The 18,157-nt window shown below is 42.1% G+C and overlaps 1 protein-coding gene across 4 annotated transcripts in view; it reads right to left on the reverse strand.

Annotated features, from left to right (window-relative positions):
• The window catches only part of COL15A1 (collagen type XV alpha 1 chain), a 638,286-nt gene that overhangs the window by 517,723 nt on the left and 102,406 nt on the right, over positions 1–18,157 (reverse strand). For all 4 annotated transcript variants that reach the window (XM_066579143.1, XM_066579144.1, XM_066579146.1 and 1 more), the window contains exon 3: positions 16,514–17,061. In XM_066579143.1, coding sequence (XP_066435240.1) covers positions 16,514–17,061 — 548 coding nt within the window. The remainder of the gene's footprint in view (positions 1–16,513; positions 17,062–18,157) is intronic.

Consider the following 18,157-nt stretch of genomic DNA (forward strand, 5'->3'; position numbering starts at 1 on the left):
AGCGGTTGCGGCAGCGGGACAGCGGTTGCGGCAGCGTGTGAGCGGAGTGTGAGCAAGTCTATCTTCACTACTTCCACAAGTAAATTGTAGATCCCCATTAGGATGAGCTCCATGCCTGGCAATGTCATCCAGTGTGCTACTTGTGCAATGTATGCGGTCCTTGATCAGCCGATCGAGGGTGCATACTGTTGCGCAAGATGCATGCACGTTGCAAATTTAGAAGCCCAAATTCTGGATCTAAATGGGCAACTGGCAACACTGAGAGCCATTGACATCATGGAAAGGAGTTTAGTGCTCACTGAGCAGGCACTCGCTGGGGTAGAGGCGGGGGCGGACGGTAGTACGCAAGAGCAGGGGGAGCAGGCAGTCAGCTGGGTGACAGAAAGAAGGAGGGATAGAGGGAAGAGAACCAGGGAGGCTAGTCCTGAACTGGCACAACCCAACAAATTTGCAAGATTGGCAGATGAGGGGGATGCCATTACAGAGCCAGCACTGCTGCAGCACGACACGCCCTCTGAACGCCAGGGGGATGACTGCTCCAGTGAGACGGGGACGGGGAGCGCAGGACAGGCTAGACAGGTTCTAGTGGTGGGGGACTCAATTATTAGGGGGACAGAGAGGGCAATCTGCCATAAAGACCGGGATCGTCGAACGGTGTGTTGTCTTCCTGGCGCTCGAGTTCGACACATCGCGGATCGGATTGACAGATTACTGGGAGGGGCTGGTGAGGATCCAGCGGTCATGGTGCACGTTGGCACCAATGAACAAGTTAGAGGTCAATGGAGGGCCCTCAAAAATGATTTCAGGGACTTAGGGTCCAAGCTCAGGGCGCGGACCTCCAGGGTAGTTTTCTCGGAAATACTACCTGTACCTAAAGCCACACTAGAAAGGCAGCAGGACCTTAGGGAGGTAAACAAGTGGCTCCGGAGTTGGTGCAAGAAGGAGGGATTTGGGTTCCTGGAGAACTGGGCTGACTTTGCGGTCGGCTACAGGCTCTACCGTAGGGACGGGCTGCATCTAAATGGGGAGGGTGCAGCTGTGCTGGGGGAAAAGATGGCTAGAAGGCTGGAGGAGTGTTTAAACTAGGGACTGGGGGGGAGGGTAAAATGAGAAATAGTGGGGTAGCCAGTGTAATTAGCGATCTGGGTCCAAGCAAAGGGAATGGGGGACGAGCAGGGGGTGGGGTTAGTACAGTTAGAACTGATAGATCAGCCATAAGTACGAATAGCAACAAAACAAATTTAAAAAACAAAAAAAATGAAATAAATTGTATGATCACGAATGCACGAAGTCTGATCGGTAAAGTGGGCGAGCTTGAAGCAAGAATGACTGATGAAAGTTATGATATAGTCGGAATTACTGAAACATGGCTTGATGATAAGTGCGATTGGGCGGTGAATTTGCAGGGGTACAATCTCTTCAGAAGAGACCGAAGGAACCAGAAAGGGGGAGGGGTATGTCTGTACGTCAAATCGAACTTGAAGCCGAGGCTACGGGAGGATATAGGGGTAGGAAACGAACAGGTGGAATCTCTGTGGGTAGAAATACAGGGAGGAAAAAAATAACAAAATCCTGATAGGGGTCTTCTATCGACCACCAAAAGCAACAGAAGAAACTGAAGACTTACTACTAAGGCAGATAGAAGATGTGTCAAAACGATACGAAGTAATTATCATGGGGGACTTTAATTACCCAGATATAACATGGGAGAACGAAACCTGCAAATCTCACAGGGGTGATAAGTTCTTGAGAGTAATTAAAGACAATTACCTGAACCAACTTGTGCAGGAACCAACAAGAGGGAGAGCCATTCTGGACCTAGTGCTAACTAACAAACCGGAACGTATAAAGGGGGTGCAGGTTGAGGGGCACTTGGGGAACAGCGACCACAATATAATCAACTTCCAGCTGTCAATCAATAGGAAGCCTTATCAGGGAGTGACAAAGAAACTAAACTTTAGTAAAGCAAAATTTGATGAGCTTAGAACTACTATCGGTAACATTAATTGGGACAACATCCTCAAAAATATCAGTACGGAGGAAAAATGGGAAAAGTTCAAAAGGATCCTAATCGCCTCATGTGAGCAGTTCATTCCCTTTAAAAATAAAAGAAACTCAGCTAAAAGGAAACCAATGTGGCTCGACAAGACGGTACGAGGGGCAATAAACGAAAAGAAGAAAGCGTTCAAACTACTAAAGCGACAAGGCAGCGAAGAAGCGCTAAAATCATACAGGGAAAAAAACAAAATATGCAAAGATACGATTAAAACTGCCAAGGAGGAAGCGGAAAGACGGATCGCAAAAGAGAGCAGAAACAACCCGAAGCTATTTTTCAACTACATAAACAGCAAAAGGATTTGCAGGGAGAGCGCTGGCCCTTTAAAAAACAATGCAGGAGAAATCATTGATGATGACGAAGGGAAAGCAAATCTACTAAACAGTTTCTTCTCAAGTGTGTTCACCAAAGAAAAGGAAATGCCACACGAGATGCAGGGGAATAAAACGAACCCCTCACAAAATATCTCATACCTAACGCAGGAGGAGGTGCGGAAGCGTCTAAAGAAAACTAAAATTGATAAATCACCGGGCCCAGATGGATTACACCCAAGGATACTAAAGGAACTAAGTGACGAGATAGCTAGGCCGCTATACCTAATATTTCTAGACACTATCAAGACCGGAGTAGTACCATTGGACTGGCGCATTGCCAACGTGGTTCCAATTTACAAAAAAGGGAGCAAAAGTGAGCCTGGTAACTACAGGCCAGTAAGTCTCACCTCAGTAACAGGAAAAATTTTCGAGGGGATTCTGAGAGACACCATCGATGAGTACCTCAAGGAGATTAAGGGAATAACTCCTCACCAGCATGGATTCATGAAGGGTCGCTCATGTCAGACAAATCTGATCAGTTTCTACGATGAAGTAAGCTCTAAGCTGGACCAGGGAGAATCTATTGATCTTGTATATCTGGACTTCTCTAAAGCCTTTGACACCGTGCCACATAATAGGCTAATATACAAAATGAGGCAGCTCGGACTGGGCGAAAACGTGTGTAAGTGGGTAAAAAATTGGCTGAACGATAGAAAGCAGAGGGTGGTAATAAATGGTTCGTACTCTGATTGGACCACAGTCGCTAGCGGGGTGCCACAGGGTTCAGTATTAGGCCCCACTCTGTTCAACATATTTATTAATGACCTGATAGAGGGGCTGCACAGCAAAATATCAATATTTGCAGATGACACAAAATTATACAATATAATTAATGCAACGGAAGACAATGTGCGGCTACAAACGGACCTGGATAAGCTGGGGGCTTGGGCAGAAAAATGGCAAATGAAGTTCAATGTTGAAAAATGTAAGACTATGCACATGGGCAGGAGGAACGGATGTCACAAATATTCACTTAATGGGGTACCACTAGGGAAAAGTGATATGGAAAAGGATCTGGGGGTATTAGTGGATAATAGACTAAACTGGAGTAACCAATGCCAGTCAGCCGCTGCAAAGGCAAATAAAGTCTTGGGGTGCATTAAAAGAGGTATAGGGGCGAAGGACGAGAACATTATCCTTCCATTATATAAGGCACTTGTCAGACCTCACATGGAATACTGCGTACAATTCTGGACACCGGTGCTCAGGAAAGATGTCACAGTGCTTGAGGGGGTTCAAAGAAGAGCGACTAAACTAATACATGGAATGACGGGACTGGAATACCCAGAGAGGCTGTCCAAATTGGGACTATTTACTCTAGAAAAAAGAAGGTTAAGAGGCGACCAAATAACCATGTATAAGTACATGAGGGGACAACACATGGATCTCTCCCGCGATCTGTTTACACCCAGGACCACGACGGTAACAAGAGGACATCCGCTACGATTAGAGGAAAGTAGGTTTCATTACCAACACAGAAAGGGGTTCTTTACTGTAAGAGTAGTTAGACTGTGGAACTCTCTGCCGGAGGAAGTGGTGATGGCAAAATCCATAGAGGAGTTTAAAAGGGGACTTGATGTCTTTCTGGAGAAGGATATTACAGGATATAAATATTAGGTTAAGTGTCAATCCTGGTATATAGGCAGGTAGGAACTATTAGGGGTTGATCCAGGGAACAGTCTGATTGCCATTAGGGAGTCGGGAAGGAATTTTTCCCCCAAAAGGGCTAATTGACTTCTGGCCTTGGGGTTTTTTGCCTTCCTCTGGATCAACACAGTAGGATAGACAGGCTGGACTAGATGGACAATGTCTTCATTCGGCCTTACATACTATGTTACTATGTTACCCAAAAACTGAGCAACTGTCGGCCTGCGTAAACAGTCATTCATCCACAAGTGACATCCGGTTTATTCTGAATAGAGCCAAGCGCATGGAAAAGATCTCTGGCCCGTTCCGTCTTCATTCAGTGTGCCATTATGACTCCTGTGTGACAGGTGTCGGGTGTTCAAGCGCCTGACAATCATCCCGTGTATAAGTACCTTACCATCAATTCCCTCCAGATAATTTATAAAAATGTTGAACAACACTGGGCCTAGGACAGAGCCTTGTGGTACCCCACATGATACATTCTTCCACTTGGACGTGCAGCCATTTATGACCACTCTTTGAGTACTATCACTCAGCCAGTTGTGAATCCACCTAACAGTTGCCTTGTCAATCCCATATTTGGTAATTTTTTCAATAAGTATGGTATGAGATACTTTCCTGGAATAGAAGTCAGGCTCACGGGCCTATAGTTTCCTGGATCCACCTTCTTCCCTTTTTTGAAGATAGGGACAACATTTGCCCTTTTCTAATCTTCTGGGATTTCTCCTGTTATCCAGGCGTTTTCGAAGATTATGGCGAGTGGTTCAGCAATTACTTTCGCTGCTTCCTTTATTATCCTAGGATGTAATTCATCTGGACCTTGAACTTCATTTAAGTTATCTAGGTATTCACTCACTATCTCTCTACTAATAGATAGCCTGCATTCTTTTATTCCCCCAATAGCACAGGGAAGATCAGTTAATGTTCCATCTACTTTCTGAGAGAAAATAGATACAAAATAGGAATTTAAACCAATTCCCCATATTTATCTTGTAAGCATCCAATTGCATCTTTGATTTTTCTTTTGCTTTTGACTTACCCCCAAAATCTTTTTTATTGCTTTTGGCCTCTGTTGCAAGCCTCAATTCATTATTAGCTGTAGCTTTTCTGACACTTGTCCTACAGTTTCTGCAGATCGCATTACATTTTTCTTTAGATATTCCTCCCTCTTTCCGTTTGATAAACATATTTTTCTTCCTTTTTAATATGTCTGCAAATTCTGTGTTCATCTATCCTGTACTCTTTTTTTTTCTTTTTAGAAACTCTTTTTATTACAATTTGCTCATAATCAAAACAAATACAAAATCGCAAAATCACATTACGATACAGGAGGTTTGCATAGTTAGGTTACGCTTTTATTTTGAACACATTAGCGTAAATGCAATGTGTCTTGTATATGCATTAACTTTGAGTAATTGTACCGCAATGGTTAACATTTATATATATAACCCATTAACTTTAACTGTCAACATAAATCAAATAAATAAATGAACAAATGAAAGAAGGTGGATATTAAGAATATGACCTAAAGGCTCTTTGATTTTTCCTCTCATTAATTTACTATACATTGCGTCGTATCAATATGTAGGATTTATATTTATCACTTGGATATACCATCATCTCATCTTCTATGTGGTTTAATAACATTGCTTTAAGCTATTTTTAATCTTCCTAGTCTATCTGCTCCTGCCTGAGTATGATACCAAGATATGTTACTAAATGGATGCATGCATGCCATGATCTCATCTGGGTCCAGGAATCTTTCTATGAAGACCCGCCATTTCCCAAAAAATTTTGATGCTTGAGATTCTGCCTGTTTTTTCTGTCTCCCATCTCTCCATTTTTAGAAAGTGTTTTAGTTGCTGCAATATATGTGGCATTACTGGGGGATTGGCTTGCAACCATTTTGCTAACAGGCTCCTTTTTTCCTATTATAAGGATAATGTGTAACAAATTAACATTTTTTATTTGGCTAGGAAATAAGCTTGTGAACTCAATGGTATAGTAATTCCTCCAAGTTCATGTACCAGTGATTGGATTTCTGTCCAGAATGTTTTAATTTTTGGGCAATGCCAGATTCCATGCAGAAAATCTGCTTTTGGTTGAGAGCATCTAGGGCACGCCTGCAGTCTAGTTGGGCTGCCGGGATGCAGGGATATGTTGAAACCATATATTGCTCCATGTATAATTTTAAAATAAGTTTCCCTCCATCTCTCATTAGTTATAGCCTTTCATATAGAGATCCAACAATGCATCAGTCTCTGGGACCGTTCTGGGTCCTGTAGTTCCAGTTCCCATTTTTTAAACAGAGGAGTGCTATCTGTTTCGGCCCACCCCTCCCTGAATCTGTAGTATTTCAGATATAGAGTGGCTCTGTTGTGATCCTTGCATAAGCATATTGATTGGGTTAGTTATTGCTTCCTTCGAGGCATCACTAAGTCTAGCCCTTAAAAAACCTCTTATTTGTGCATATGGCAAAAAGTGTGATGTGGGTAAGCCGTATCTCTTCAAATGTTCTGTATCTATGCTCCCTATTATTAAGGAGGTGATGGACTTTCATAATTCCCCCACTACGCCACATCTCAAAGATTTTATTATCTTGCCCTTCTTTGAACTCTGGGTGTCCCCACAAATCCATATGTTTTGATAATTTAAATGGTAAGCAATAATTTCTGCAGGTTATTTTCCAGACAGCAATAGTGTCTTTCGCCATAGTAGAATGTTTTGCCCCAATCGGGAGATTGGAAAATCCTGTATGTAAGAGAGAGTTTACAACCAAGGGTGCATCAGGTCACTTTCTAGCTCATAAAAATAACTGGTCTTCTGTAGCCAGTCAAGCGAGTGTCGCATAAGACTAGCAACATTATATGCCCGTATGTCTGGAAAGTTCAATCCATCTCTAGTCTTAGGTAGCAGAAGCTTTTTCAGGGCAAAACGTGGACGTTTGCTGGACCAGATAAATGCTGTGAATGCTGTGTTTAGCCCTTCCAAGTCTTGTCGTTTTAACAGGAGTGGAATAGTCTGTAAAGGATAAAGAAGTTTTGGGAAACTAATCATTTTGATCAAATTGCATCGGCCGAAGAATGAAAGTGGAAGGTTGCTCCATTTATGCAATTTGCTTATTATTTTATGTATTATTGGGGGGTAGTTTAATTTATATATACTCTCAGGGATCTTGCCTATATTTATTCCTAAATATTTAATGAAGGTCTTCACTAAGGTGACCGGAATTGTTTTAATATCTATTTTATGTAGATTGACCCTGGGAGAAATATCTAGCAATTCACATTTTGTGGTATTGACCCTAAAACCAGATTGTTTCCGAAATGATCTGAGGAGAGCAAAAACCTGTGGCAGATCGGTATGCGGTTGCGCCAGTACCAACATGATATCATCTGCAAAGAGCATGATTTAATAGTCTTATTATTGATCTTGAACCCTTCTATATCATTTTCTCTCCTCCAGCATATACACAAGTGGTTCTATCGCGATATTAATAATGTAACGGGGATAGAGGGCATCCCCTTCTGTAGTGGGAACCTTGGGGAAGGAAAGCCAGGAGTGTAAATTCGTACTAGAGGAGAAGCATAAAAGTTGCATATATAAAAGAGTAAAAAGAACCCTAAAAGCCCATTTTGTCCATTACCGCCCTCAACCATTGCAATGAGACATTGTCGAACGCCTTTTCAGCATCTATAGTTAAGAATGCCAAAAAGGGACGAGCCGATGGATTACTTTTAATGGCGTCAAGAATTGTCAATATTTTCCGTATGTTCGTAGTGGCAGATCTACCCTTCACGAACCCAGATTGTACAGGAGAGATCAAGTCTAGTAGAACTGTGGCTAAGCGGTCTGCCATAATTTTCACTATCAAGTCCATACTAATTAGGGAAAACGGACAATAAGCCTTCGCTTTAGTGGGATCTTTGCCCAGTTTAGGGAGCAATTAAATGTAGGCTATTTTCATTTCATATGTGATGGGAATTTCCTGCATGTATCCATTAAAAAGTTCTTCCAGTATTGGGATTGCTTGGTCTTTAAGAATTTTGAAAAGCTCGCCTGTGTATAGCTTCTTTTATTTCTGGCTGTGATATTGGGGCATTTAAGAAAGAACATTGTTCTGCTGAGGGCAGTGAAATATGAGCAGGCACCATAGTCAAGATATTTAGTTGTATCAAATTTTGTGTATATAATTGTGAATAAAATTTGTAGATGTCATTTATCTTTTTTGGATGAGATTGTACTTTGCCATGCTCGTCTTTTAGGCCAGATATCTTTGATGCTGCAAAAGGTCCCCTTGCTAGATTTACCATTAGTTTACCAGCTTTGTTCCCAAATTTGAATAAACATGCTTCATTATGTGAGTATGCTAATTGCTCCCGCTTATGTAACCACACTTCGTAGGATTCCTTAGTTTCCACCCACTGTTGCTTAGTTTGCAAATTTGGGTTGGAATGAAATGCAGTATATGCCTCCCTAAGAAAAGAGCTGTAAAGGTCAATTTTGTCTTTAATAGTTTTCTTTAGTGACGATACATATGTGATACATTTGCCTCTAATTACTGCTTTAGCTAAGTTTCATAATAGTTGGGGGTTATCAGAATGTACTTCATTATCCGATATATATTCCAACCACCACCCCTGTATCAATGAGCAAAAAGTTTCATCCTCGGCTAAATATGTTGGGAATCTCCATAAATAATCGGTACCTCAAGGAATTTTATCATATAATGTTATTGCTACTGGGGCGTGGTCAAAAATCACTAAATCTTCGATAGTGGCTTTAGTCCCTCAGGGAGCAAGTTGGGAGATAGGAGTAGGCAATCAATTCTAGACCAAGAGTCATGCAGATGGGAATAATGTGTAAATTGACAGCCTTCTGGGTTAAGTTATCGCCATGTATCTCTGAGCTGTTGCGTAGAATTAAAAGCTTGAAAGGTATTATCATGGTATTTACAGGGATTTCTCCCTATAGCAAGACTGTGATGATCTTCCATCATATTAGGTACTGAATTAAAATCTCCCCCTATCAATTTATGTTCCATCGTATCTGCCAGAGGTTTGTCTGATAGTTCTGCAAAAAATTGTTTATTATTGCTATTTGGGCTGTACAAATTGTAGATGCTGAATTCCTTTAAGTTGTTTTTAATGTGAACATATTGGATCCTGCCATTTAAGTCATGCCAATGATCGAGTACTGTCAATCCTGATCCCTTTTTAACATGAAGCAAAACCCTGGCCTTCGAGTTAAGAGCAGGTGAACCATAGACCTCCCCCACCCATAATTTTTGCATTCGGATATAATCCTTTTCAGTCAGGTGTGTCTCTGAGTAAAGCAATATCTGCTTTAAACCGTTTTAAGTGACGCAAAATTAACATAAGTTTTTGTGGGGACCTGAGTCCCTTCACATTCTATGAGATGATACATATATCAAGCTCGAATTATATATGTAGATTGTGTATATATATTGTGTAATTCACCTATATTTCTACCAATTCAACAACTAAACTTCTAACAGAACCAATAACAGAACACAATTCTATTACCAAAGCCCTCACACCTCATGTCTGACACAATGTGAAAGGTCAAAATAAAGCAGAATGCGGTCTCCTTTAAGAGTGGCTACTCTGCGCGCCTCCTAAAAGAGAATGCATGAACGGACTTCCTTTGATTCCACTTTGTGAATCAGGAGTGAATTTGTTAATTGTACCGTAGTTGCGTGAATGAGAACATTTTAATATTTCCTGCTCCTATATGATGTGTTACAATAGGAAATTAAGTGGATCCTCCACTTTCAGGTTTGAGCCAACAAATTCCACTCCAGAAATTTTCCATTAAAGGGGTTTTGTTTTTTTTTTTAACCCCCCCCCCCCCCCCCGTTCGGCGCGAGACAACCCCGATGCAGGGGTTAAAAAAACAACCCGCACAGCGCTTACCTGAATCCCGGCGGTCCGGCGTCTTCATACTTACCTGCTGAAGATGGCCGCCGGGATCCTCTGTCTCCATGGACCGCAGGGCTTCTGTGCGGTCCATTGCCGATTCCAGCCTCCTGATTGGCTGGAATCGGCACGTGACGGGGCGGAGCTACACGGAGCCGGCATTCTACACGAGCGGCCCCATAGAAGACTGCAGAAGACCCGGACTGCGCAAGCGCGGCTAATTTGGCCATCGGAGGGCGAAAATTAGTCGGCACCATGGAGACGAGGACGCCAGCAACGGAGCAGGTAAGTATAAAACTTTTTATAACTTCTGTATGGCTCATAATTAATGCACAATGTACATTACAAAGTGCATTATTATGGCCATACAGAAGTGTATAGACCCACTTGCTGCCGCGGGACAACCCCTTTAATTCTTATAACATTCCATGAATCAAAACATTTTGTAAACATCCTTTAAATTTTCTAATGTCCTACAGAATACACCTCTGAGAAGGATAGGTATAATAATATCATTCCATCTAGTGTCCCGTGAGTGTCCATGCCTGGGGCAACAGTGATATTACTGCATACTCACGACCCGCCTCATAATGTTGAGGTAGCTGGCACCGATGCTGCCGCAGTTCTAGACACTATTCCCTCGGTGGCGTAGATGCACTTGATGTGTTTCCCTGTTGATTTTTGTCGTCGCTTGTCATGCGAAGGGGGTCAATTCCTCGTCGAAAAGGAGAGTTTGGATTGATGTTAAGCAGACCTCTTTTTCTGCTGTCTCCGAATCTTGAAAAGTGATATTTGTGCCGTCCTCCGGTATACTTTCAGTGTTGCTGAGTATAGAAGCGCAAATTTTAGTTGCTTCTTATATAATGCAGAGCATATCAGTGAAAAGGCCTTTTTTGTTAAACTTCTAAAGAAAAGTCCGCAAAGATTTACATTTTCTGTCTTTCCAGCTTCAAGACATTTTGCAGACTTTTGAAATTCCGCAAAATTAGTGATTTGTCCGTGTAGTCCAGATACTTTACAATTATGGGTCTGGGACACGTTCTCTGATGCACATGCATTATCCATTGACGCTCAACTATTCGGTCCCAATCAGTGCGCACGTTCAGTTTTACATATATGGGAGATTCCAAGTGCTTGAGGGATAGTGATCTTGCAGAGCTGTCGTAAATCTCTTTGTAGAAACGATTCCAGGACTCCTATGATGCGGAGATTATTGCGCCTGGATCTATTCTCTAGATCCTCCAGGCGGTCCCAGAGTTTTTTGCTGTCCCTTGTGAGGTTTTCTACTTGTTTGAATGTAGAATTGCTTTCTGATTTAATATTTTCAATCTCATGCTCTATATTGTTCAAACGGTTTCCATGCTGCATTATCACCTCCTGAAGTTGACGCAGAGAGCCCACAACTATGTTTGCTAAAGTCTCTTGTATGTCAGGAGAAATCAACTTTGCCACCTCAGTTGCGAGCATTTTGTAATCCATCACCGATGCCTCTCCACCTATGGGATTTTCGCTCTCTGATGTTGCGGGAGAGGGAGTAAAGGCTCATCACCTTTTGTAGCCCCAGAAATTAATGTTGCCTTTGACACTTGTTACGGTGATACCTTGCGCCACACACGCACAGTAGCGGCTGGTGCTACTGCATTAGTTATATGCAGTTGTAGTGCAGCTAGTATATAAATCTTATCAGATGTGCACTTTATGTCAGAGGCACTGTGATGGTAACTGCACCTGGGGACCCTGTGGCTTTATTGTACCTTGCAGTTCTTGAAGGAGTCTCTCCCCTGCAGAGGCTCTGCTTGCTAATGTCTCCCCTGACCTAAGTTCAGGCACCATGTGCTTTACAAGGTGGCCTCCGTCAGCCTCAGGAAGATAGCAGCAGGAGTGAAGGTGCTTTCATACAGAAGCACAGTTTTATGATAGGCGTCTGATAATGGAGCTGCAGTCGTCCATTCCACCTCCTGGAGCCAAGCAGGCAGAAGCAACGGTGAGCACGGACTCTGGTGCTTTGATCTGACAGGCTGTCTGTCTTGCACACTCCTGCACACCTTGGCTGGCAAGCTGGAGGACACCACAAGATTTATGGAGGGTAGCGCCGCACGACTGCTCCTCACTCCTCACCGCTGAGACTCGGTAAAAGGTCGGTATGCCAGCGGTGACTGCAGAACTGTCAGCAGCTGTGATGGGGTTTGCTTTCAATAGCAGTTGGGTCAGAGCTGAAACTCACTGCTCCCTCACTCCATGCTGCTGGAACCGGAAGTCCTGGACTCTTGAAATGCTCCCCATTCTTCCTTCTTTTAGAGAATGTTAACGATTGTGCTCTGAGAATTTCATTTCGCTATATTTCCCAATGTTATAGTAATAATAAATTCTTAAATCAGCCTAGGCAAACACGTGTGTGTATGTATGTGTGTATATTTACATACACACATATACTGTTATATCCACCTTCATAGGAAATAGCTAGCAGTTTAACGGTTAAACGTGTACAACATCAGAAAGTGTTAAAATCATGTGTATGCCTCCTACACATGGTTCTCACAAAGCAGTTGTGTATTCTGATTGGATAAACTGCTCCTTTACATACAAGATTATACCTCTGCAAATTCTTTCACTTTTGATACTTTATTAACATGTGAATTACCATATTATTGTATTAACCAATCCAGTATGAGCACTAACTTTTTGTACACTCCTATTTTGTGATGTAACGTTGGTCCGTAAAAGTGATTGTATTCCTTTGAATAAATCAGAAGGGTATTAGAGACTGACTGATATAATGAGTTAAGCTCAAATACATTACAATGCATGAAGCTTCTCATTATAACCAGACTGGTGAAATCTTCTTGAACATGCTATTATTCCCATAACACCAACCTTCGTGGACATTTCTGTCCTTAAGAACATCCAGCCATTGGATTCTTCCTATCCCCTTTCTGAGTCCAGGGTGTGCTGCTGGGATCTGTTGTACTACTGGGTTTCAGGAGCACACCTTCTCAGGTTGGGGTTAATTGAACTGGCTGGGTGTGGTATTCAACTGCAGCCAATCCCTTTAGTCTGCAGCAGATAAAAACCAGCATCTCTCAGTAGTTGATGCTAGTCTTTGTACTGTTTGGTTGTATCTGTTTTGTTCCTGCTCAGAGCTGTGTTTGCATGTAGGCCTGTTGCGTCTCTCTGCTTCCCAAAGATGGTTAGGACACCTATAGTCCTTGTCTGTATCTTATGCAGATCCCCTCTTCCCTTCCCCTGTCAGGTGCAGCCTCCAGATGTCTTATGTCTTGTCTGTGTGTCAGTTGGTGGTTCCCTATGTCAGCTCAGTGGCTGTCTATCCCCCTGGTATGAGGACACTTTTTGACTTGCTGTGGAGTTTTTTCTGTGTGCAAGTGAGCTCTGGGTGGAGTCCGTGTTGTATGCACTATCTGTTGTAGTCTGGTGTAAGCAGTCCTGTTCAGTGCTCATTCGGTTTCTGTTTGTGGTGTAACTTGTGTCCTGTTGTCTGTCCTGTACATCTTGCTGTGTGAACTGTGTCCTGATATCTGTGCTGTTGCAGTTTGATGTGTGAACTGTGTCAAGTGCCGCTGATCTCCTGGTTAGTGTAGGGACTAGCAGTACAGCCAGGAGCCGAGAACTGGCCCGCTAGCTTCCATGTTTTGATCAAAATGTCAACTAATACCTGGCATTTATATTCAGCTTTACTATCTGCTATTAGTGTTTGCATTTTGGCTGCTGTTTTCTGGTTCTGTGTGTAGTCTTGTTCTGTCCACTTGTCCCTGTCATATATCATGTTCTGGTGCGTGGTTACTAGGAGCAGCTAGGGGCCAGATCCGAAGACCACTGAACCCATTATGTCCCTGCTTAGGTAGGGCCATGTCATCCTCCCTGTAGCTCAGGGGCAGTTGTCTGAAACCCGTGTGTATTATTTGGTCATGATTGTGTGGGCCCCGTGCTCAGTTGCCCACACGATCGTAACACTGCCTTTCTGAAATCCCACCTTGAGGTCTGCGTTTTCTCAAGTCTTCCTCCCCCTTTTTATCCAAAATTCAAGGATAGCATGATCACTGCCTCCAAAGGTCCCAGCCACCCTCATTCCTCAACTATTTCCTCCCTTTTGGTAAGAATTAGGTCCAAGATAGCAGATCCCCTTGTTTTCTCTTCTACCTTTTGGAAGATAAAGTTGTCAGCAAGAGCGGATAAGAATTTGTTGGATCCATTACTTTTACCTCAGAGATTCCCAACAAATGTCTGGATAGTTAAAACGTCCCATGATCACTATGTCATGTTTTTTTGGAGAGGTTACATCCAAAAAAACAAAAACAAAAGGTGACTGCTTTACCATAAAAAAATCTTTAGCCTTCATTAGTACAAGTATTTCACATCAAGTCCAGGACAGAGGATGCATTTCGATTCAAAAGAGTCTTGATCACCACTCATTTTTTGAGCCGAAATGAATCCACTGTCCTGGACGTCATGTGAAATACTTGTACAAATAAAGGCTAAAGGTTTTTTCACGGTAAAGCAGTCATCTTTTGTTTTTTTTAAATGTATCCTTCTGGAGTGCCGATGAGGACTGCACACTGGATTATCTGTGCTGTGGAATTCATATGTGCTAAACGGAGTGAGGCGGTGAGCTCTTTTTTTTCTCTTTTTTTGAGAGCTTGGCCATCTGATGTAGAAAGAGTTTATCAATATCTTCTGCTTGCCCAGGTGGCCTATAGTAAATGCCTACAATGGTGTCCTTTCTGTTCTCTCCTTGTATTCTTACCCAAACAGTTTCTACAGAACTCCCATGCTCTGAAGCTTGAATCTCTGGAGATGAATGTTTTCCTAACTTACAGTACAATACCTCCTTCCCTTTTTTTACGGCCTGTTTCTTATAAATAAGTTATAACCTTCAAGCCTTGTATTTCAATCGAATGCATCATTCCACCAAGTTTCTGTGATGTCTATGACATCATATTTCTCTTCCTGTTAGGAGGTGGTAGGAGCTCCAATTTGTGTTTGTTTCCCTAGCACCTAGAGCTGTCAACTAGCTTAGTGTGTTGCGCCTTCACCACTAATATTTTTACATATTCTCTTTCGCTATACTCATGCTCACCTTGGTGGAGCGTTAACTGGTTGGTAGAACCTCCATCATTCAAAACGCTTTTTACTCCAGAATCATTTCACCACCCTCACTGAGTCTTGCTCCATCCTCCCTTTTTATCTTTGTATAAAAGTAAAAAGTTCAAGTTTCAAGTTCATACTTGAAAAAGACACAAATTGTGTTGAAACGCGTTGTTTTAAAGAATAAAAAAAGATTGGTTTTCTGCCAAGGCGCGGGATAGTTTTTATTTTTTACTTTTATACTAAGTTATCCAGCCCGACCGTGCTTGCAAACACAGTGAAAGGATATCCCTGGACGCCACTCCAAAAAAGAAACATGGAGAAGCAAGAAACCTGCTGAAGGCTAACGTGGACAACAGGTGCAGAGGGGTTAACTCCTTCACCACCGGATTAACCCTTCTGGCACCGGGTAAGTCCACCTTTCATTTAGCTACAAAAGCATTTTTAAACTGCAAGTGAGGCGCATTTTAAAGTACATTTTCCCTTTTTATCTTTGCTATGAACATACTGTATCTTAACATTTCTTGAGGTCAATGTATTCAATTAATTCTTTAGCATGAGATCCACTAGCTCACAGAAGATACAGTGGTCAAGAGGGGTGTCGTCAGTCCTTAAGGAGAGCACCCAAAAAGTGTGGAGACACCTAGAGGGTGAGTGGGTCAGGAGATGGCATTGTCTCTTCCAAAGGAAAGCACCCAGAGGGGGGTGTGAGAAGACACCTGAAAGGTGAGTAAAGAGATGTATATGGCCATACACGTTCCTCTTGGTAATTTATGCAAATAAGGAAGATGGAACATTACCTCTGCAGCGCCACCTATTGGATGGCAGTATTCCTTCAAATCAATGTCAGACCCTTTATACTGGTCTTTTATAACAATGATTGGGGATAGGAGAACAAGTCAGAAAAACCAAGCCATTAAATAGGTGGCGCTGCAGAGGTATTGTTTCATCTTCCCTATTTACAGAGGATACAAATACAGCACAATGGTAGAGCAAGAAAACGTTCAATTCACAGAAGTGTTTTTGGAGCAAAAATGTGTTTGAAACACAACTCTGAGATGTCTAATAACCTCTTCTGTACTTCAACACATTTCAAGAAAACAAAAAAATGTACACTCCGTGGCCAAAAACATTTCTGGTGTGACCTTTACCTTCTTTCCATCTTTAAAATCCATAACTACATTTCTAAATAAAAAATAACTCATTTAAAAAGTCCCAAACTCTAATCTTAAAAATGAGTTTAGCCCAAGTGAACTGATCATTAAGTGGCATTATCTGTATACGGAGCAATAAATCCTCCACAGTTAGGGTCATTGGTGGTCAGATAACTAAATAAAGTGGACTGCAATGAGCACAAGATGAAGAGTGCTCCCTGATATCAAATAAGACGTACTTACTGTGAATTTCTCTAGTCCTGTTGCCCCAGCGTTTCCAACAAAAATACCAGAGCTTGCTTCAAAAGTCAATGGACCTGGTGATCTTCGGAATGGGACCCTTTGATACTCCTCACAATCCATATAAAGAACCATTTCATATCCCACCACAGTCACCGTAAAACGATTCCATTTATTTGTCATGACCGGCACTTTGAAAGAAGCAGCCTCTTTGGAGATAAAAGACCCTGGTTCAGTGTAGTATATATTTATCCTCTGTGTACCATCTTCCACTGATGACAGCCTGAGACCTAAATAGATGATTTTCTGAAAGGCATCAGTAACAGCAAACAGAACTCCTCCATGGTCACTACTAGGCTTTAAAGTAGCTATAATCGCAAACTCTTGAAAAAACGGCTGTGGAATAAATGTGCGTGTGAGGCGGCCAATGTTAGAATCCGGACCAAAGTTGTAAGCTGGAAACCCATCATATCCAGTAATAAAAGACACAGAGGGAGGAAGAGGCACTCCGATTAGCTCTAAGAGGTCAATGTGTCCTCTGTTGCCCCGATCTGTAAGATAAATACAAGATAAAGGAACATTAGTGCCCAAACAACTGCAGTAGATTTGGGACAGCAGGTCAGTAAGGTGACATCTTGATTCCTGACTCTTTTGGTGAATGTAAGGTTGTATTCACATGGCCTACTGCAGCACGTTGTGTATTTAATTGCAATAATGGTAACAAATCAAGCCAAGGGAATGCAGCAGAGTCTTTCCAAGAGTATCTTTTGGGAAAAAAAAAGGTTTTCTGCTCTCCTTATACAGAATTTTATTATGATCGTTGGCACCGAATATACAGAATTCACTCACAGGACTGTATTTACGTCCCCTACTGGTGACTCATACTAAAGTTGCTGCCTTTAACTTTAGATACCTGTTAGGTAAACACAATTAGAACAGCTATCACTCCTAACTGCCTTATATATATGTGCATCAGGTGAGCCTGCATAGGCTTTCATTGAGGAGAAGGAAATTAGCTCCTGCCAGAGACCTCCAGTAGAGTCTTATCTCCTGTAGGAACATACATATGGCAACAAAGCCATTATTGCTGTATAGAACGGTAAAAGAACCAAGCTTACTCAATAACAGAACCAAGCTAAGATATGCCAAGCCAAGGATAGATATGGTAGCAGATCCAAGCTTATTACATAGACACAATAGTACAAGCAAGCTTACTACATAGATATGGTGCTAGAATCAAGCATAATACATAGATGCAAAAACAAAACCAAGCTTGCTACATAGATATAATTAGAAACAATATTCCTGCATAGGCACAGTACCAGAACCAAACTGGTATTTGCGAGTTGTAGTGCAAGCAATGTGGATAAAATTTCAAGAAACACATCTGCATAGCATCTGTACTGCGGATGTCACTTCTTCAGATGAGGGGAAGAAATCTGCAGTGAGAGCTTATTCCCATTGCACCTACGGTCAGCGGCATAGAGCATAATTTTGCCAGAACGAGGGGAATCCCTTCCCCTTCGTTAGCTTTTCAAACACCATTCCACAGCACAGGAGTTTGGAAAAAGAGGCAAGAAAATTAGTGCCGCTTGGATAGGGCAGGTCCTATCTTTTTTCACCGGTACAGTTAACGGGTAAGAATCC

This window comes from Eleutherodactylus coqui, chromosome 9 (genome assembly GCF_035609145.1).
Source record: "Eleutherodactylus coqui strain aEleCoq1 chromosome 9, aEleCoq1.hap1, whole genome shotgun sequence".
NCBI classification, from domain to species: Eukaryota; Metazoa; Chordata; class Amphibia; order Anura; family Eleutherodactylidae; genus Eleutherodactylus; species Eleutherodactylus coqui.